The 22,011-nt window shown below is 43.2% G+C and overlaps 3 protein-coding genes and 1 long non-coding RNA gene across 5 annotated transcripts; 1 reads left to right on the forward strand and 3 right to left on the reverse strand.

Moving 5' to 3' along the window:
* Positions 1 to 2,823: 2,823 nt before the first annotated feature.
* LOC309716658 (uncharacterized protein) lies at positions 2,824 to 6,133 on the reverse strand (the record flags this gene model as incomplete). Its single annotated transcript, XM_082550597.1, has 2 exons — positions 2,824 to 2,880; positions 3,074 to 6,133. One exon carries the CDS (start codon positions 6,131 to 6,133, stop codon positions 4,379 to 4,381), a length of 1,755 nt encoding a protein of 584 aa, XP_082406723.1. The 3' UTR covers positions 2,824 to 2,880; positions 3,074 to 4,378.
* A 1,015-nt stretch (positions 6,134 to 7,148) lies between these two features.
* Positions 7,149 to 9,154, reverse strand: LOC309716670. The gene is made up of 4 exons (XR_014279497.1): positions 8,815 to 9,154; positions 8,341 to 8,537; positions 7,374 to 7,647; positions 7,149 to 7,264 (listed from the first exon to the last, which is right to left on the reverse strand). It is a non-coding gene; the product is annotated as an uncharacterized lncRNA (long non-coding RNA).
* On the forward strand, positions 8,544 to 9,868 carry LOC309716664 (uncharacterized protein). 2 transcript variants are annotated; one of them, XM_082550604.1, is made up of 3 exons: positions 8,544 to 8,740; positions 9,440 to 9,610; positions 9,690 to 9,868. In XM_082550604.1, exons 1-3 carry the CDS (start codon positions 8,691 to 8,693, stop codon positions 9,706 to 9,708), a joined length of 240 nt encoding a protein of 79 aa, XP_082406730.1. In that variant the 5' UTR covers positions 8,544 to 8,690; the 3' UTR covers positions 9,709 to 9,868. The 2 variants fall into 2 exon arrangements, with proteins under 2 accessions (XP_082406730.1, XP_082406729.1); XM_082550603.1 differs by having other exon boundaries at positions 8,544 to 8,721.
* A 7,103-nt stretch (positions 9,869 to 16,971) lies between these two features.
* LOC309716661 (C-type lectin BML-2-like) lies at positions 16,972 to 21,371 on the reverse strand. Its single transcript, XM_082550600.1, has 4 exons — positions 21,321 to 21,371; positions 20,885 to 21,235; positions 18,061 to 18,158; positions 16,972 to 17,670 (listed from the first exon to the last, which is right to left on the reverse strand). Exons 2-4 carry the CDS (start codon positions 21,198 to 21,200, stop codon positions 17,533 to 17,535), a joined length of 552 nt encoding a protein of 183 aa, XP_082406726.1. The 5' UTR covers positions 21,201 to 21,235; positions 21,321 to 21,371; the 3' UTR covers positions 16,972 to 17,532.
* Between the last annotated feature and the right edge of the window lie 640 nt (positions 21,372 to 22,011).

Genomic DNA, 22,011 nt, shown 5'->3' on the forward strand with positions numbered 1-22,011 from the left:
TTTTTGTTGCATCACCTGGAAACCAACTGTAAATGCAGTCATCTGCACAGCAGAGGGCGCCGCAGAGGTGATTTAATTCTGGGCTTCTCTTCAGCGAACTGCCATCAGTCAGCAGAACGTCCCACGTTAGGTAACAATCAGACTAATCGAGTCTTTGTGCACTGACAGCTCAACGTTGTTTTTAAAGTCTTAAAACAAGCTTAAAACACACTTTGCATGAAAAGAAAGGAAAAAGTGATTAGAGTCAGTATTATGTTAAAAATATTGAATTAACATTACAGCTGGGATAGGCTCCAGCCCCCCCACAACCCTGAAAAGGATAATGGGAAGAGGATGGATGCTTAAGCATACAAGAGAAGCAAAAAATATGAAATAAAACTCTTTCATGCTAACAGTAATGAAGCAGGTCACATCCTCCTCTCTGTTATTCTGGACCAGAGTTGTTGGAGTGCTTTGTGCCTGAGATCACGCTCCCCTGAGTTTCCACTAAGTGTTTCCAGCAGTGCTGACTGACTTGCTGTTTCCTGCCTGCAGACGGTGGAGAATGAAGAAGGCCTGGGTAAGGTCCTGGAGCAGATGGGTGTGCAGAGCGGCCAGAACATCTCCTTCGACAACTTCTGGAAGCTGATCAACAACCAGGCCCTTCAGCTGTTCGGCACCATGCACAAAGAGAAAGGCACCAAGTGCACCTGCCTGCTGCAGTGAGCTCTGAAGCCAAAACGCCACCACACCTGAGCCCAGAAACACCACACCTGCCGGGTTTCTCTGTGCAGACCACAGGGGGGCGCTGCAGGGTAACAGTGGGACATGAAGACACAAAAGAAGAAGAGTTTTATTGGTGATATTCAAACTTTGTTTGCATTAAAGACGAGTTATAACCTGCAGTCTGTTTCAAACCCACCGAATATACGGAGGACCAAAGGTGACTTGTTGAAAAACAAACAGGCCAAATGAATAAACACATTTGTAAATGACAACATGTTTTTAGAAATAAATATAATTTAAACTTTCATAAATGAAAACGATTTACAGAGCTAAGACGTTCTTGACCAAATACATCGCAAAATATATGTAACACTGAAAAGTAACAAATGAGTAATAATATGTCCACAAAATACTCAAATAGTAAATTTATTTATCAATAATAATACTAAAATAACACAACATGAAATAGGGAAAATGGATAAAAGGAGAATTATAGTCACTGTTCTGCTTGTATGGAAGTTGAAGTCTGACTCAAACTGATCTCGAATCATAAAATACTGAAATAATATTTTCAAGGTTCTCTAAAGTCAGCTTTGGTCCTCCGTAGGTGAAGTCGAGCAGAGGGAAAGGTCACCGACATGACTGCACTCTAACAAAAACATGGAACAAGGATGTTTTTAGCTAATCAATGTCTTTTTTAATGTAATCCTGGAGTTAACACAATCTTATAAATTACTTCTCATTTAGACTTCATCTCTTAGCTGAAACTGTGATGTTTTGTTTTTAACATCATTTATATTCACTCTGAATATTACTAACATGTTTTTATTGACTGTAAACCATCTGATCATCTCAATGTTAATAAACCTGTGACTGCTTTTAGTATAACATCCTACTGCGGTGTGCCGACTAAATTTTTATAAGAATAATTATTTGTGAGAAAATCAACGTTGGTGTGTATCGGCTCACTGAGTGGACAGGAAGGATGGGCCTACATCCTCAGTGGTGGAGGGGTTGGAGTTTGCTGAGCCCTCACACTTTTATAGGTGGACACGTCCTCTGTGGACACAGCGAGCCGAGGATGACTTATTGCAAAAAATTGGCTAAATGAACAAAAATGGTGAAAGATGCTTTTATTCATTTATATACATATTTATTTGTAGTCCACATGCATTGACCAATCACGTCTTTGGTTGCATGTAGTTACAGTCCTGTTCTTCTTTTTGTTCACATGTAAACAAAACTGTAAACACACTGATACCCACTGCTATGGCGGCCAAGTCACAAATAGGCTGTAAAAAAAGGATGGACGTTGGCGCATCTGAACGTGAAGCTTTGAATCTGCATTCTTTCTACAGGCCAGCAGGGGGCAGCTGGTCTGGTTGGAAGAAATCTGACTGTATAGAAGTGCAGTCTCTAATTTCAGGTCTTACTGAATGCAACAAACAAACAATCGTCTGTACATTTCCACACAGTATATTAGAGTCTGTAAACAAGCCACAGTTACCAGGATGCACACTACATAGTCTTTATTCTTGTAGTGCAATGTGAAGGTTTGGCCAGCAGATGGCGCCATGCAATCAGTAACTAATTACTGATTACTTCCCCCCAAAAGTAATCCTGTTACTTTACTGATACTTATTTTCAAAAGTAATTAGTTTTTTAGTTACAACCTGAAGAGGTGATAAAGCGATAGATCTTTCAGCCCAATTCTACTTTTTCTGCATAATCCATCATACAAAATGTAATCAAATGGTTTTTAAAACTAGTTTTATTTATTTATTACTCATCTAACTTTATGCATCAAGCAAACATTAAATTATATACAACATTCTCTGACTGGAAGAAATTTGTTTAACATTTAAACCTATTTTCTGCACATAAAATAAAATATTTTTTTGTGTTTACACTCAGTCTTTCAAATAGACTCAGCGGTCCTGTTGATCTATTTTCACCTGTTTAGCAGGAGTGGGGCAGGCGGAGGTTTGCCCTGGTGCAGGTGAGTTGCAGCAGTCATGTCAGTTGAAGAATCCGCGAGTTTCTCTGAGTTTCCCATTACTGTAGCATTCCAGCCGGACTTTATTCAGACGATGCACTCAATGATCATTACGGATGGACCATGGTGGGGTATTCCAACCCATTTATTCACAAATTGCCATAGACACATCGTAAGAGCTGTAATCATAACATAAAACAAATAAACATTCACTTGATATAACCACGTTTCTGTTATGCTAATCAATTCACAGAAAAGGCACAGGAGGTGCTAGCATCAGCCTGCTAGATCGCTCATAAACTTATTAACAATCAAGTAATACATTTACAAATTGTCCGAAATGTAAACAACAAGTACAACACACAAACATACCTGTTCGCCTTCCAGCTAGATGCTAATTTTAAGATGGATGGAAAACGATAACCTTCTCATTAATCCTTTCTGCGGCAAGCAGTTGCGGTACGATCTTCCTTCCCGGAAGTTGCCCGTTCCGAATTTCAAAATAAGAGTCTAATCTATATTATAAGGTATAATTCGTTCAGGGATTTAACTGTTTGAAAAATATCAAATAAACAAATAATCTGGGTCATTTACACTCCCACCAAATCATTAGTGTTCAAAAACATAACTCCATAAACATAGGAAGAAAGAACACAATGATTTCATAATACAAATAATGACCAAACAACAGAAGCATAGTATGCAAGGAATGGACTAGTCACCTTCCAACAATAAGACTAGTTTTTGAACTGGCCGTTCGAGCACTGACCGCTTAGTAAGACGTTCAACATTTTTGCCAAGTTTCCTGTCACCTAGACAGAGCTTCACTCTCCTAACCAGTCCATCTCTGTCCATTGTAGTCTCTACGACTCTTCCCAACCTCCATTCATTTCTGGGCAAGTCTTCATCCTTCATTATGACTATATCCCCGATCTGCAGGTTTCTCTTTGGGGTGTGCCAGCGTTGTCTAAAGGCAATGTTGGCTAAGTACTCTTTTTGCCAACGGCTCCAGAACTGCTCGGCCAAATATTGTACGTGGCGCCATCTCTTTCTCGCATACATATCTTCCCTTATGAACTTGCCGGGGGGAGGAAGGGCCATGGTAGACTTCAGGGTAAGTAAGTGGTTTGGTGTCAGAGGCTCAAGACTGTTGGGATCATGTAGGTTTTCAATAGTGAGAGGACGACTATTAACTATCGTCATTGCTTCATAGAAGAATGCTCGGAGGGAAGCATCAGGTAGGTTTCCAGGTGAGAGTCCAAGGGTCGCGTTGAGAACACTCCTGACTGTTCTAATTTGACGCTCCCACACTCCACCAACATGACTTGATCCAGGAGCATTTAGGATGAAGTCACACTGCTTCTTAGAAAGGAAGTTCGTCAGTTTATCACCATCTAATTCCGTGAGGGCTTCCTGCAGTTCATTCTTGGCTCCTAGGAAGTTACTGCCTTGGTCAGATTTGATCTGGCGTACGGCTCCACGTATAGCAATGAAGCAGCGCAGTCCAATTATGAATGAGTCTGTAGATAGATCCTCCAGCATTTCAATATGGATGGCTCTGGAGGAGAAGCAGGTGAAAAGGAGACCATATCGTTTTCGCACACTACGTCCTTGCTTGCTATAGAAGGGTCCAAAGCAATCCATTCCACAGTAGGTAAAGGGTGGAGATGGATTTACTCACTCTGGAGGGAGATCGGCCATTTTCTGTTCTTCTGTCCGTCTCCGAAGCTTCCGACAAACTACACATCGGCGAAGATAGGATGCAACCGTCCTGCCAATTCCTGGTATCCAGTAACCTCTTGTCCTAATTGCACTGAGAGTCATCCCCTTGCCTTGATGTTTGACTTCTTCATGACAGTATGCTATGATCATCCTTGTAACATGATGTTCCTTTGGAATGATGGTAGGGTGTTTAACTGAGAGAGGAAGGTTTGAATCACGGAGTCGACCTCCCACCTTAATCACACCATTGTTGTCCAAGAAGGGGTTGAGGTGATGTAGCTTGTTATGAGGTGGCAGCTGACAACCTTTCTTCAGTAGCCGCACTTCCTCCGAATATGTTTGTCTCTGCAGATCTTTGATGATGAGGCGCTCGGCTTCTTCTCTTTCCTGCACTGTAGAGAGGCCGATTGACTTATCCTTGTTGATCCTTCGAAGAATGCGAGCCACTGCACAGATGGCGCGAGTCCAGGATGAGAACTTTGCCAGCCGATAAGTAAGAGAATCTTGTTCTACAGTTTCCGTGTTTAGAGTCCGTGTTTCCTTAACTTCTGGATCTCCGACTGACAGTTCCGGAGCCACCTCTTCTGAGAGGTCAACTCCCTTTTCCCATAGAAATGCAGGGCCGGTAAACCAGTCCGATGATATTAGCTCACGGACAAAACAACCTCTAGAAGCACGATCCGCAGGATTCTGGTCAGTAGGGACGTATCTCCATTGCCTTTGATTCGTGTAGAGATGTATCTTCTGGATACGGTTGGCTACGAATGTATGAAAACGTCGAGCCTCATTATTGATGTACCCTAGTACAACCTTGGAATCGGTCCAAAAATGCTCTTCAATGTCCGCATATCCAAGTTCTTCCTTCAAAACATTGCTGGTTTTCACAGAGATGACTGCAGCCGTCAACTCTAATCTTGGGATCGTGGTGACCTTTGTTGGGGCGACGCGAGATTTGGCCATGACTAAAGCACAGTGGATGTCTCCTTCTTCATTGCTAAGCCTCAGATATGAACACTGTCCATAGCCAGTAGTGCTTGCGTCGGAGAAGTGATGTAACTCACGTTTAATAACCCTTCCGAAATCTGCCGGGGCATAACTTCGGGGTATATTTATCCTCTCCAAGTTGTTGAGGTCGTTTTTCCATTTCTCCCACCGTGGACGAAGTTCGTTGGTTAGAGGGTCGTCCCAACCTGTTCCATGGCAGCACATCTGCTGCAGCACTTCCTTTCCAATGAGCAAAAAGGGGGCTATGAGACCCAAGGGATCGTACAGGGATGTAACAATGGACAATATGCCTCGACGTGTTGCAGGCTGTTCCTTAAGGTTGGTGCTGATCTTCAGGCAGTCTGATTCGACGTGCCATTGGATACCCAACGCTCTCTCTGAAGGTAAGTTATCAAAGGCAAGGTTGAGGTCTTTAATGTCTGATGCACGTTCAGTTGCTGGTATGCTTACCAGGACAGCTTTGTCATTGGACACAAACTTGTGGAGCCTAAGACCACCCAGGGCACAAAGTTTTCTGGCTTCTTCTGCTAACTTGATAGCCTTCTCTGAGCTGTCTGTACTTGTGACTCCATCGTCGACATAGAAATTTCTCAGAATGAACTGAGAGCCTAATGGGTATCGGTCTTTATTTTCTGTAGCCAAATGCTTCAATCCGTAGTTCGCACAGCCAGGCGATGAGGCTGCGCCAAAGATATGCACCCTCATAAGGTATTCTTAGGGCTGTGCACCGAGATCTCCTTTCTTCCACCAAAGGAAGCGCAGGTAATCCTGGTCTGACTTCTTCACATGAAATTGGTGAAACATTTTCTCTATGTCACACATCAATGCAGTGGAGTGCAACCAGAAGCGAAGAAGTACACCGTTGAGATTGTTCATCAGGTCAGGACCAGTGAGCAGATGATCATTCAAACTGGTTCCCTTGTACTTGGCAGAGCAGTCGAACACCACGCGCAGTTTGCCTGGCTTCTTGTCGTGGAATACACCGTGATGAGGTATGTACCATTTTTCGCCCTCTTTCCCGGAAGTTGCCCGTTCCAAATTTCAAAATAAGAGTCTAATCTATATTATAAGGTATAATTCGTTCAGGGATTTAACTGTTTGAAAAATATCAAATAAACAAATAATCTGGGTCATTTACAATTACATCGTAGCTACTCAGTGCTTGCTCGGACGTTTGGGGGGTTTTTTCGCTGTAAAAAGAAGTTTTCTTCCCACGCACAGCGGACACTAATGTTTTTGTCACTTTTTATGGAATCAAACTCAAAGTAAGGTCAGTGCTTCCACGCTTTAAACGCTGCACGCTCATACTCTCTCTGCACTCGATATGTGATCCATTGTTGATCTGCACACAGCTGTTGTCACGAACGTCGCACTCGCTTACGTCACTGTCATGAGACATTCTCACAAAAAAAAAAGAAAAAGAAAAATTTATTCATTTCATTCTCATGAAAGCCCCTCCCACGGTAAAAGAGAAAATAACAAACAATACAATTATTCAAAACACATGATCATTATGAAAAGGAAAAATAAAGACTGTTATTTTATAAAAACAGTCTTAATCCGGGTCCAAACCCAGCCAAGAGTCAGAGCCAGACTCCAGATCTCAGAGTCTCAATCACAATTGTTGTACCGCGAGATTCTCAGGTCTGAGAAATAAGAAAGACATATTTGCTCACCTTCGAAGAACCTCCAGAGTGGAAGCCAGATAATGAATGTTAAAATTGTAGTAGCTCCCGAACACGATGCAAAGTGCAGAAATGAATGAGGATATGTTTGTGCTGACGAGGTTCCGATCAAGACTCAGCATGTATCATCTTAAGGAATAGCAGGACTGACCTGAGAACAAATTATTTAACAGGTTATATTAATAAGCACTGCAGTACATGAGATTCTATAAACAGTGCAATTAAAAAGAGAGAGAGAGAGAGCTATGAAACAGACTTACCAAAGACAATAATCGTGGGTGTCAGAGACACTTGCTCCAGTTGCACCTCATCTGCCAGACATGCATCTTCTACATGGAAAAGCATGAACTCCTCCTTCTCTTCAAAGTAGCTGAGCAGAAGCAGGACCACCTCTTTCACATCATCTGAGCAGCCACTCTGCCGTCCCCGTATCCTCTTAAGCCTTGCATCAGTCTGAAGGAACGTCTTGCTTTTGCTGACACCAACTGTGGTCATGTAGTCCAGAAGACCTTTTCCCCTTCAAATCCAAGTAATCTGTATTATAGAGGCAGGAATTAGCAGCTGTCCTTGCAGTTTAAGGTAAAAGAGACACATATTTCTGAGATAAGACCGACTATCATTCTCTGGCGTATCAGTGGCTGAATTAGCAGATGACATGGTTTTATGTGTGTTTTCTTAATAATCTGTACTGTCATTTGGGGGCTGAGGGTGAGATTGTACATGTCATCAATACCATCTGGGGAACATGCTTTATGCTTCCTACACTTTCTTCTTTTTTGTAAACACATGCAACCATTCTATAACACTGGACTCATTTTTCTACAAAGGTTTGAACTTTGAGAGAGTTTAAACAAGAGAGAAAAGTGTGGAAATGTTCATGTCTGTCTGAGAAAAGTGTATAAAGTGTGTAGTGAGGGGTTTTACTGCCTTAAAACATCTATAATAATTGTAAAAAATAAAGCTGGCTACTTCGGATTTCAGCTATGGCAGGTTATTTTTAGAACGTAACTCCCACCATAAATGAAGGACCACTGTACACAGCCTCTTAATGTGACCAATATCTTTTTACAAAAGACGCAGGTGACCATTTTTAGTATTTAAAAAGTTTGCCAGTGCTTTTCAGCTGAACTAGCATGCTAGCGCCAAGTTATCAAGTATTAGTCTAAATATCAACTGGTGCTAGTGATGTTTTGGTCTCGAAAAAAGTAGCCTAGATGTTAAACTTACCGTGCAAACTTTCAGATGAACCACAGATCGCATATTTGTGATTTGTCCTAAAAACGTCCTTGGTAAAAGCTCGACGTTTTCTGTTCTCTCTCCACTCTGCAGACTGTGCACGCTGCTGGTTCGTTAGCTGTAGCCGTGAACTAGCAGCTCTTCTCCCGCTCCTCCCGCCCTCACGTCATTATCCAATCAGAGACAAGCTACAGATGCACATTCAAAATTAGGCGCACTCAGTGTTATGGCAAATGCAGATGGACCCAGGGAGCAGAACGCACGGAGGCAGAGTTGCGGTGAAGACAGTTTATTTACAGTGATGGGGAGGTTTTACAAGGACAAAGTATGTACAATAGCGTATGAATGGGGACGCGGAGCCAGGACGTGCAGGTGATGGAAACACACACAGGTAGTGCACTCGATCTAAAAAAATGATAACCGATAACCGAGAAAAGCTTAAAGTAGACTTTACAGAGAGCTTACTTGGTACTGTTTATTGCCAAAACCTCCAGACGAGGCGAAATCCTGGGGAGGAAACAAAACTTCTTACAGTCACCAGAAATAATCCAACGGCTCCAGCAGGCAGGGGCAGAATTACAGACTCTCCAAAAACGTCAATACTCGGACACTAGTCTTCTGTCAGGTAGCTCCTAAAGAACACTTCTGAAGAATGCAGCTGATGAGTAACAGGTGTGCCAGGTTCAGTGACTCACTGCCCCGCCTACCTATACAAAAAGTGAGGCACCAAAAACACATACAGACAAAAACACCACATAACCAGAACCCAGCTCCTAGCACTCAGTGCAGGCTACAGTAGCCTACAGCTCTGTGGAGAGGAGGCACCATAGACATCCTATGGAAGGCACTGTTAGTGTCATGGTCTGGGTGGGTACCTGCAGGTCTCCAACAGCAGCCCCAACTCCTTTAGGCGGAGTTCGGTTGCTCCTCCCTGGCTGACCACCTGTGAGCAATTATTCCGGCAGTATATCAGACCTGCGCTCTCAACCGTTCATCGCCTGAGTATCTGCTATCCCCATGTTAGTCAAGTGGAGCATCATAACTCTGTCCAGAATCCGTGTGATGACTTACTTGTTCTTCTTGTTCTCAGAGGTAGCACCTGGAGTGGAGGTCTTGTCTCCCTCACTCCCGCCTTCCTGGACCTGGGCCGCTTGCTGCTGATACGACGTGGCCTGCCGGCCCACCACTCACTTGCCTGCCTCCCCACGCCTCGACCGCTTCCGAGCCTTCCGCCCCACCTGTCCCCTCCACCTGAAACCAAGTAAGGCAACTCAATTCAACTGTGGAGGATCGTTGATTGTCTGCTGGATCCCACTGACCGTGATCTCCTCTTATTCCAGTGCCCCGGCCCCTACCTAGTCCTGTTTCCACCTCCCCGCTGCCTCTGCTGTTCAGCCGTCTCCTAGAGGTGTCTAGGTCACCCTCCATTATCTTAGATTATCCTACGCGCCACTAGTGTGGTGGCGTCGTTTTGTTTTTTTGCTTGTGTTTGCCTGTGGGCGGAAATAAATCCTTTGTTCCCTTATCGTCTCGCTTCCGGGTTGGTTTCTGCACCTGTGTCCATCTTCAAGGTTCAAGGTTTAAGGTTCTTTATTTGTCACATGCATAGTTATACAGTGAAATGTAGCCTGACACGCTCCTCGACATGTGCAAAAATTGGGGGGGGGGGGGGGGGTGTAGAGGAAGAACTATATATATATATATATATATATATATATATATATATATATATATATATATATATATATATATATGTACACTGGGTGAATGTGCAGTAGTAGCAGCAAGCAGGTGAATTCTGTACATTAATATGAATAGACATCTGACTATTTTACAGGATAGACAATATAAACATATTTAAAATTAAAGGAATTGAAATGTACATTGTCTGGGATTTCATAGCCAGTCATGTGACATTTTAAAAAACTGTATCACCAACGGAGCCTGAACAAGATTTGCTTGTTAGATGAAGTCAGCTATCTCATCGTAGCAAGAGAGAAGCACCGCCTACCGTTCTTTATGCAACTTCAACTGTCGGAGAAAGTTGGAAGCTGCTCCATCTCTGTCTGTGATTCTCTTCTTGCATGTTTTGCATATTGCATTTCGGTTTTTTGTTGACTACTTCATAGTTTATGTACCTGGAAAAAAAAATGTCCTTGCAGCATTTTTGAGCGTTTTTTTTTTTTTTTAAATCTGGTTAATTTGAGTGGCTGTGCTACAGCTCACGCACACATACGTACGGAGTGTGGTTTGAATAAATGAATGAATTGAATTAATGGTGCACACTTTCTATATAATATGCATGTTAAATTTTATATTTGGGGTGAAATATCAAGTCCCAGGTCATTGGTGTAAAAGTCCAAGTCAAGTCACAGTCTTAGAACATTTTTTCAAGTCAAGTCTAAAGTCATAAAATTAATGACTCAAGTCTGACTCGAGTCCAAGTCGAGTCCACACCTCTGATTATGACTGAACAGAAGTTTTACTTAAGATATCGATAATAATAATTTCTTATAGGTTACTGTACAATAGGCTGCAAATAAGCCTGAATAATTAAAAAATGTCATTATAATTGTATATTTTTGTATAGCATAAAAATAGAGAAGTAACCTCTCAGGTTCACAATGACATTTTCTGTGAATACATTTTTATTAGCCGTATACCTGAATTTGCATAATTTCATGAATCATGTTTAAAGTAGGTCCGTTACAGGCCTACGGTATAAACTTGTAAAGTGACTTACATATAATTCGTGTATTTTAAAAACAACTGACTAAAACTATAGTTTTTACAATATTTGCATGTCAAATTAATATAATTGTTTTGTTAGAATATTAAAGTATTTCACTGTTTTTGTTCCCAATGTTTGTAGTTTTAACAAATAAATTTGATTATAATCACACATTGATGTTGTAAATTGTTACGTGTCTGCAGGCTGTATGTGTTCTTTCCCTCTCCTTTTGTTTGCCGTTCCCTTAGGTCGCAGACTGCAGGCTGATGTCAATCTGGGGATGTCCAACTAATTAGAGGAGGGAGACCCCGATTGGACAATCCAGGAGTGCACACCTTGATAAAGAGACTCACCTGTGGCTGGGTGCGGCTCTCTTCCCTCCTTTGAATTGTTTGGCACATGTGTGACGGTTCGCTACTGTCTTTCTTTTGTTTGATGATTGTGGTGGGAGTAAAGTGGACTAGGTAAGTTTGGGGACCCCATACACTTACTCACGTAGAGTATTTTTGTTAGAAACACTAGGTAAGTAGGTTGGTGCCACCCATGTAATTTTGAGCTTGTTTCGAGTTGAGGTTTAGGGTCTTTCCCTCTTGTTTTTGCTTTTCTAGGATAATAGTAGTGATGGGCAGATGAAGCCCCATGAAGCACTGAAGCTTTTCATCCAATTGGTTCACCCCAACGCGAAGCTTCATGAAGCTTCATTTGCTCTAGCAGGACACCTACTGGACGTAAAAATAATAGCTGGCATGAATTTGAAGAGTGTGGCATTTTGCACACAGCCTGTAAATGTCAACAACAAAAGGAGTGTGTAAAACATCTATATTGTAGTGATGGCAGTATACTGTGTATATTTATAGTGGCAGTATGGGAAATGATTATTTGGAAATGCTTGAAATGAAAACGATCATTTACTGTGAGGTGAGGTGTGGTTGGGGTGTGGACAGTAGTTGTGCTTTTGTAACGTTGAGGTATGGACAGCTACACACTGAGGCTTTGAGCCTCAGTCCTGCCTGTTCACATTTTATTCTGTAAAAACTAAATTTTCACTGCTTTTACGTCCTTTTTAGTGGGGAGAACATAGCTGGGATTTAATGATTTAACAAATCTTTTGAATCCTTTGTCCTCCACAATGCTAAATGGCTGTGAGTCCTCAATCACCATGGTAACCAGGTCTTCATCTATTTGAGATTGTTCTCCTGAGGAAAGACAATAAAGACAAAGCACAAATATAAATATCACACACGTAACTTATAACAGTTGTATAATATTGTTATATCATTTAGTAACATTACAGCATGAAAGGCAGCAGGCCCAGACAAGGTGTGTCCTAGGATGCTTAAGGCGTGTGCTGCTGAACTTGGGGAGCCGCTACAACGAGTCTTCAACCTCAGTCTGCGACTGAGGAGAGTGCCCGCCCTATGGAAGACATCCTGCATCGTCCCGGTCCCTAAAAGGAACCGGCCCAATGAGCTGAATGACTTCCGACCGGTGGCACTGACGTCACATCTTATGAAGACTCTAGAGCGGCTCTTCCTCAACTTCCTCCGACCACAGGTACAACATGCCCAGGACCCACTACAGTTTGCATACAAGGCGGGTGTCGGAGTGGAGGATGCCATCCTGTACCTCCTACACAGAGCCCACTCACACCTGGATGGGGGAAAAGGCACGGTCAGGATCCTGTTTCTTGACTTTTCCAGTGCCTTTAATACCATCCGGCCCTGTATGCTTCAGGAAAAACTGAACAGGATGGAGGTGGACCCCTGCCTGGTGGCTTGGATCTCCGACTACCTCACCGACAGACCACAGTACGTCAGGCTGAAGGACATCACGTCTGACACTGTGGTCAGCAGCACAGGAGCACCACAGGGACCTGTGCTGTCCCCTCTTCTCTTCACCCTGTACACCTCTGACTTCTGCTACAACTCTGAATTATGCCACATTCAGAAGTTTGCAGACGACACGGCCATCATGGGGTGTATCTGGGATGATCAGGAAGAGGAGTACAGAAGTCTGGTGAGGAACTTTGTCGCATGGAGTCACACAAACCACCTGCAACTCAACACCTCAAAGACTAAGGAACTGGTTGTGGACTTCGGGAGGTCCAGAGAAGGTCCACTGCCGGTTCAGATAGAGGGGGAGGAGGTGGAGGTGGTCAACACGTACAAGTACCTCGGGCTGTGGGTGGACAACAAACTGGACTGGTCATGCAACACAGAGCACCTGTATAAAAAAGCCCAAAGCCGACTGTACTTCCTCAGGAGGCTGAGGTCTTTTAACATCTGCAGGAAGCTCCTGAGGATGTTTTACCAGTCGGTGGTTGCTGGAGTACTTTTCTATGCTGTGGTGTGCTGGGAGAGCAGCACAGCAAAGAAGGACTCATCCAGGCTGGAGAAACTGATCAGGAAGGCTGGCTCTGTGGTCGGCATGAAGCTGGACACTCTGGTGACAGTGGCAGAGAAAAGGACATTAAAGAAACTGCTGGACATTATGGACAATGCTGGGCATCCTCTGCACACGGCCATTAACAACCAGAAGAGTCTGTTCAGTGACAGGTTGCTTCTCCCCAAGACAAGAACCAACAGACTTAAAAACTCCTTTGTCCCACACGCCATCAGACTGTTTAACTCCTCTCTGGAGGGGAGAGGGAGGGGAGACAGGAGGACAAAGGAGGGGGGAACAACTAAGCTGTAGTGCCTCTTCACCTCACTGTGCAATACTTTTTGTAAATAGTCAACAGTGCAATAGACTCAATACTTGAAATGTGCAATTCACTTGTATTTTTATTCCTATTTATTCTATTTATCCCCTTCGTATATTTTATTTGTGTGTGTGTGTGTGTGTGTGTGTGTGTGTGTGTGTGTGTGTGTGTGTGTGTGTGTGTGTGTGTGTGTGTGTATAACAATTCTGTAACTGTAACTTCGGTCGTTGCTGTGCTTTTTGGAAGTCGAATTTCCCAGAGGAACCCACCCGAGGGATTAATAAAGTTCTATCTTATCTTATTATCATTGCATTTGATGGCTCACCTGGTCTTGCTCCACAATCGGTGTCCCCCTTATTCTCATGCAAAGCTCTGTAGTGCCTAAGCATGGATGAGGTGTTGTTGTTATATCCCAGCTCCCTGGCACATAGCAAACACTTCACCTTGTACAAAAGTAAAGCCGCTTAACATAAATTGTATTGCACCATCATGACAATACATCTTCTGTAGAAATTTACACACCTTGTTGGGAGGAATAGAATCAAAATGTTCCCACACAGGGGAGGACATCCTCCTCTTCTTAGCTGGCTCCATTCTCTCCTGACTTTCTCTCCTCACTCTCATAAACCTCCAAACGGTCTCCAAACTCTCACTAACCGCAACTCTCCATCAAACACCCACATTTTTGAATGAAGTCTGAGGGTTTATATCGCTGTCATATCTCGCGGCAAAGTTCGAACCACTTCATGAACCAGTCACGTGGTACAGCCGGGCAGCGAGGCTTCGGACGTCATCATTTTCAGCTCCTCCCATAAATGAAGCAAGCCTCGATACGCGCTTCGCGGAAACGCCCCCTCCATTACTCGACACACGCTCCGAAGCCTCGATACAGAACGTCCCATCACTAGATAATAGAATCAGCTAAGTTTTGGTTTTGTCTTTTTGGTGTTTTTTTTGGCACAACCTAACTGTCCCTTTCTCCCCCACATTTGTTGTTTGAATCTGGGTTATTTAATCTGTGAGAGCGCTGCCATTAAACCTTTTTCATAACACCTGTACCGAGTTTCCGGAGTTGTTGTGTTATCCCCTCCTGCCCTCGAGGAGACGTAACACAAGTGGGGGCTCGTCCGGGATCTATTTTCCAGAGCTATAGACAACTCTGGTGCTTGGTACAATGTTACTGCCTTGTAATTAAGTATGGATTTTGACTTAGAAGATTTCATTCATGCTCCGAGACCTGAGAAGTTTGAGTTATGTCGTAAAGATGACTTATTGAGTATTGCGGCACACTTTGATATTCCAGTAAAGAAATATAGTGCAAAAAAGGAAATTAAGGGTATTATCTTACAACGTTTAGTTGAGTTGAAAATCTTGACTGGTTCAGAGGTATGTGATGGTAACGTTCTTTCTGCTGAGCAAGGTGTCGAACCTCTGAAGGAGGATGTTGGTGCTATAGCTACTCCCCCCAAAGTCCAGGTGGAGCCTAAGGTGCCTCCTACTCTACCTCGTTTCGATCCTCTGTCCCCAGACTTCAGTGGGTCAAACGGACATGCTAGACTTAAGGTGCATCTAGCTCGCCTTCGGCTGGAGGCACGTAACATAAATGTAACAAAAACATTCTGTTTAATAGTTTACAAAAATTCACTGTGATTGAAACAGAAAAAATGTGTTTTGGGGTTTACTATACATTTCTGTAGGGATTTTACATGGTTTATATGTCAAATTCACTGCAATTTTTTACAGTGCAGAATCTGTAAACACATCAGCCATGTCCATGTCAGGGCAGCGACTGCTGGAAACTCATTTTATAGATGAGCTTTAATCTGTTTCCTGTTGTTTTTGGCTTTTGTTCCTCTAATGTGTGTGTGTGTGTGTGTGTGCGTGCGTGCGTGATCAACCATCTTCTATAAACCGCATGCAAGTTATAACCAGCTGTTTATAACTTGCATAGTTCATATTGATATCCTGTTCATAGCCTGTATACTCACTACAGCCTGCACATACTTAGAGCTTATTCATGACATACCTTCATACCATGAACATTGTAACAGACCCATTTCTGTAATACATCTATATTGTGGCTAAAGCACTTTCTGGATGGATGCAAACCGCGTTTCATTGCCTTGTACTTGTGACGTGTGCAATGACAATAAAGTTGAATTCTATTCTATTCTCGTGGTGCAATGTGAAGGTTTGGCCAGCAGATGGCGCCATGGTCTTAAACTCCTTAGAGTGTTACTGTGGAGGTGAAGGGCTGGACTTTTAAATGGTCAGTCACACATTTTCAGGAAGAACGATGAAGTCCTGAAGGAAAACTCGATCATTACCACTCAGACCTTTTCTACTGTTAGCATCTCTGAATAACAAAAATGTTATTGTCCAACAAAACGAGCATTTTTCTAAAGATAAAAAAGAGTCAAATCAACCTGTGAACATCAGCCATTAAAAATCAGCTGATCAGTCACTTCCTGGTGGGCAGACTAAACCGACCCAGAGTCACAGCTCCCAACTTTGGAACAGCTTTCCTCAGCCCATCATTTACTTTATCTCATTCTCACGAAAGCCCCTCCCACGGTAAAAGAGAAAATAACAAACAATACAATTATTCAAAACACATGATCATCATGAAAAGGAAAAATAAAGACATGCATCTGTAAACACATCAGCCACGTCCATGTCAGGGCAGCGACTGCTGACAACTCATTTTATAGATGAGCTTTAATCTGTTTCCTGTTGTTTTTGGCTTTTGTTCCTCTAATGTGCGTGTGCGTGTGTGTGCAGCAGTGAATGCACCGCTGTGTGGACAGGTACTCTGGTCTTCATGTGGAGTTTTATCAGACTGTGAAACACTTTGTGTTTTAAAACAGAAAATATTTGATCTGAATTTATTTTGAAAATCACCGTCACACAGCCGTCTCGTCGCTTTCACAGATTTTTCTGTGAACAGATGAGCAGCAGAAGTTTTCAGCATTTTACATTCAGATGTTTCACAAACTGTTGGATTGTCTGTCTGGGATTTCATAGCCAGTCATGTGACTGCTGTCCCGCCAATCAGCTTCACTGTATGTGAGACTCTTATTGTTTAGCATTAAACTTCATGTTGTCTCAGCCTTTATGATGTGTGTTACTGGCATCAAATTCAAAATAAGAGCATAAAAATGAAGCAACTGAAAGTTCTGACAGGACAATAAAATATCAATAGACTTTATTGAATAGAGTTTACAATGAAGATGGATGCAGAGCCATGACTGTAGTTTACAGAATCAAACAGCAGCAGAGACATTTCTGAGACAGAAAAATGTATATTTAATATGATAATAGAGAGCATAAATGCGCGATTCACTGACATATACGGCATATCTACTGTTATATTGCTGGGTGCTCATTTGAACTATAAAGTATGAAGTCAAAAAGCTCAGACATCAGGCTGCTCTGAACACTCAGTTTCACCTTTTTCTCCTCTTGAACTTTCATATGTAGAGACAGGATATCATGAACATTTATATCTGAGACACAGAAGGTCCGCCCACCCGCTCACCTGCAAACTTTAGCTTCACCAATCAGAAGAAACAAAGAGGCATAAAACAGCTCATCAGACACTCTGATCTGAGCTTAGGATAAAGAAGGATGATTTCCAACTGTCAGTCATGCAAAGCTACGCTGTTACAGTCCAGCAGTCAGAGTACAGAGATGGAAATAAGTTGAATTACACAGCAGATCATCTGAGGAACATCAGCCAATAACGTTCAGACTAAACCGACCCACAGTCTTCCTTCTCACAGTAAGTGGCTGTCTCCTCCTCTCTGTGGAAAACCTTCCCATCAGGCTGCGTCCTCCACCTCAGCTTCACCTCCTCAGTGACTCCTTGCTCCACCAGCTCCTCCCTCACCTGAAACACAGTTTTCACACATTAACAGAAGCTCCTCATTAATCAGCCGTTGTTTCTGTAGTGAGCAGAAAACGTTGTTGGTGCTGTTTCTGGGGGAAATGAACTAAATGAACTGGCTGGGGATGAAACTGAAGTCTGGAATTAGGCCTCATTGCCTGTCATTGGTTCACGTCGTCTCCTCACAGTAATCTGAAATTAAGTGACTTCTTCAAGTTACCAGTTAAAAAGGTTAAATAATACAAATGGATGGGATTGCATTAAACGAGCCCCGTATCTCTGCAGCTGTGTGCTGTCACGTGTCCCTGAACCTGCACAGACTCACTGCTCTCTATCATTTCACAGTAGTTATAGCGGTCTGTTCCTTGTATCGGGGCCCGTGTGACCTCTGACCTGCTGCAGGATGGATTCTTGCACTGTGGGGTCGTTCAGGTCTGCAGATCCCGCCCTCAGCTGAACCTTCACTGACCTCAAGGCTGAAGGTTTGACATCTGCAGAGAAAGAAAAGGGCCATTCAATTCAATTCAGTTTTATTTATACATCACTAAATCACAACAACAGTCGCCTCAAGGCGCTTTATACTGTGCGGTAGACCCTATAGTAATACATATAGAGAAAAAACCAAGCAATCAAATGACCCCCTATGAATAAGCACTTTGGCGACAGTCAGAAGGAAAAGCTTTTTCCCTTTTAACAGGAAGAAACCTCCAGCAGAACTCAGAGCTCAGGGAGGGGCGCAAATGGAAGAACGCAGTCTTACATATTTGTTTAATATGTGCATTGAAGGACATGTCCTGGTCAAAAATGACTCCAAGGTTCCTCACAGTGTTACTGGAGGCCAAGGTAATGCCATCCAGAGTAAGAATCTGCTTAGATACCATATTTCTAAGCTTTTCAGGGCCGAGTACAATAACCTCAGTTTGATCTGAATTAAGAAGCAGAAAGTTAGCGGCCATCCAGGTCTTTATGTCTTTAAGACATTCCTGCAGTGTAACTCATTGGTGTGTGTTATCTGGCTTCATGCACAGATAGAGCTGGGTGTCATCTGCATAGCAGTGTAAATGTATGCTATGTCTTCTAATGATGCTGCCTAAGGGAAGCATGTATAATGTAAAAGTGCTATATAAATAAAATTGATTTGATACTTTACTTAGGCAATCAAATTAAGATAGATTTTATGTTGTTGGTTTTAAAGAACTGGATGGATATTTTAATGTATTTTTTATTTCTATTTTTCAAGAGTTGGAGAAGTGCCCTTTTTTCATAACTTGGCCTACCCTTTTTAGTTTTGTTAATATTGGCAATAGTGAGAAGTACTATGGTTGGATTCAAATGTATTTAACATAGGGCATCTAATTAAGGTAAATGTCATGTTTTTAGTTGGTAGAATCTGATGAGCAATATTTTATTTTATTATTTTTTATTTTGTTTTTCAGTTTTCCTCCTGAGTGATTGCCACCTTAACGTGGTCAGGGGGTTTGTGTGCCTCAGTGACACTAAGATCTAGACCTGCAGAAGCTGAGCCTTCAGGGGGGACACCCAAGTTGGTCAGGTTTTAGGGTAGAGGTTTGACAAAGTGCAATCCAATTACATGACAAAAACAGTTATTCAGAGCACCCCACATTCGCCTCAGCTGCCACCATGTGCCCCCTTTACATTTCTGTCTGCCCCCTCATATATGCCTGTCTAGAACCAGCCCAGCACACCGCCCCCTCGGCCTGTGCTTCGAGATTTCTGGTAGTTAGAATGACTCGGGGGTGTTGATTCATTTAAACTAACATAATCATCCTGCTGCAACCAGGTTTCTGTAAGGCAGAGTAAATCGATTTGTTGATCAATTATTAAGTCATGTACTAACAGAGACTTGGAGGAGAGAGACCTAATATTTAATAATCCACATTTCACTGTTTTACTCTTTGGTTCAGATGTGGATACTGTATTGTTCTTTCTTTGTAATTGTTTATGTTTAAGTTGTTTGTTTCTGGTTTTTAGTTTGTTTTTTGTCTGTGTGGGAGCTGACACAGTCTCTATGGAGATGGGTTTTTGGGGGGTAGCAGGAGGAGAGAAGCTGCAGAGAGGCGTGTAAGACTGCAACTCTGCTTCCTGGTCCCAACTCTGGATAGTCATATTTTGGGGGGTTTAATAAATTTGTCCATATTTCTAGAAATGAGAGCTGCTCCATCCAAAGTGGGATGGATGCCGTCTCTCCTAACAAGACCAGGTTTCCTCCAGAAGGTTTGCCAATTATCTATGAAGCCCACATCGTTTCTGGGACACCACTCAGACAGCCAGCAATTTAAGGAGAACATGCGGCTAAACATGTCACTCCTGGTCTGATTGGGGAGGGGACCAGGGAAAACTACAGAGTCCCACATTGTTTTGGCAAAGTTGCACACCGATTCAATATTGATTTTAGTGACCTCTGATTGGCGTAACCGGGTGTCATTACTGCCGACGTGAATTATGATCTTACTGAATTTACGTTTACCCTTAGCCAGCAGTTTTAAATTTCCTTCAATGTCGCCTGCTCTGGCCCCTGCCGGTGTCTCTAGCTTCACATGTCTGAGAACAGAATCACCAATTACCAGAGTTTGACCCCCGGCGGGTGTGTCGCCGAGTGGGGAAAAACGGTTAGACACATGAACGGGTTGGTGGTGTACCTGGGGCTTCTGTTTAGGACTATGCTTCCTCCTCACCGTGACCCAGCCGCCCTCTTTCCCCAGCTGCTTGGGGTCTGCCGGGGAACAGCTAGCGGGGCCTACGCTATCTTCGGCTGCACCAGCTACAGGGGCCTGGCTAGCTATGGGTGAATGAAGGGTGCGAAGCCGAGTCTCCAATTCAGTAATCCTGGCCTCCAGAGCTGCAAATATGCTACATTTGTTACAGATATCATTACTGCTAAAGGAGTAACTAAACATCTGACACAATGAGCAAGAAAGTGCAGGAGGGACAGGTGAAGTAGCCATGGTGCACGTGAAGATTATACTATGAAAACAGAAGTTATCTAAAGGTTTTTAATTAAATTGCTACGCAGATAAGCTACTCAACTACTACTTCCTGTTCCTGTGTTGAAACAGGAACAGGAAGTGATACTCTACCGCAGACAGAGCAAACACTAAATGACAGCGCCACCCAAAGCATCGGCAGTGCTGTGCCAAGAGTGTCCGGATGAGCCCAGGAGGACCAGACTGTGCAGAAACACAGAGGACAGACTCACCTCTGGAGCAGAGGAAGGGGCGTTGGTCATCACAGTTATGACTGTTGAAGGAGCCTGTTGATCCGACTATTGTGGCACAGTTTACGCTGTCATCAGGCTGCCCGGGCCCCCACGGCAGGTTGGAGGCTGTGCTCGAGTTTGACCACATCCAGTTTCTGTACAGTCCAATCCAGGCATAAAGATAATAATAATAATAATAATAATAATAATAAGATGACATGATAGAAGCGACCTGGCTGTTGTCCTGCGTGTTGTTGATGGTGCTCAGGTCTGTGTACGTCTGTCTGCAGTAAGACTGAGCATCAGACCAGGTCATTGAGTTCTTCACCAGGATGTGTTTGTTAGTCGCAGCTGAAACAAAAGATCAGACGGATTCAAACCTGCAGCTAAAATGTTCAGTTTGTCAAACCCTGGTACCAAAGTCTGAAACACTCACCGTCATAGCAGACAAAGCGATAAGTAGCTGAGCACGGTCTTGTGGACCATGATCCAGATCTAGTTATCACACACTCATCAGTCACTGGCTGTCCCGGTGACCACGTGTTAAACCAGGATGACTGAACTGGACCAGTTTGAGACCATTTCCAGCCGCTCTTGGAGAGTCCAATCCACGCCTCGGTGCTCCCCGCCCTTTTCTGGGCTTCCTGGATGAGAGCTGAGCTGTTAACGATGGCGAGGTCAATGTACTCATCTCTGCAGTATTGCTGAGCATCGTTCCAGGACTTCTGCAGGTCAACCAGGTGGAGCTGTCTGACTAACTGATCAGACTGAAGATGGCAGACCATCACGTAACCTGAGAGGACACGAGTCAGTCAGCGCGGTCACAGACTCACCTCAGCTCGACTATTTTAGTCATCAGGAGAATAAATTCTTTACATGCTACCACAACGCAAACTTTTTGTTGACATCTTTAAAGACGTGAATATATGTTAATATATGTGTCCTTCAAAGGATGTGTAACTCGTGTACTGGTTAAAAGCTGTTTTACGGTGCCTGTGGACACCTACACACTGGTTTCCTGCTCCAGGGCGAAACTCTCACATCAGCTTAAAAAGCTGCTTTAACAGTGCTAAGTTTGTTTTTCACTCTGGCCTTATTGCACATGTATTTGGACGATTTTTCCTCTT

The sequence above is a fragment of the Aulonocara stuartgranti genome (assembly GCF_965226115.1).
Source record: "Aulonocara stuartgranti genome assembly, chromosome: 11".
Classification (NCBI taxonomy): Eukaryota; Metazoa; Chordata; class Actinopteri; order Cichliformes; family Cichlidae; genus Aulonocara; species Aulonocara stuartgranti.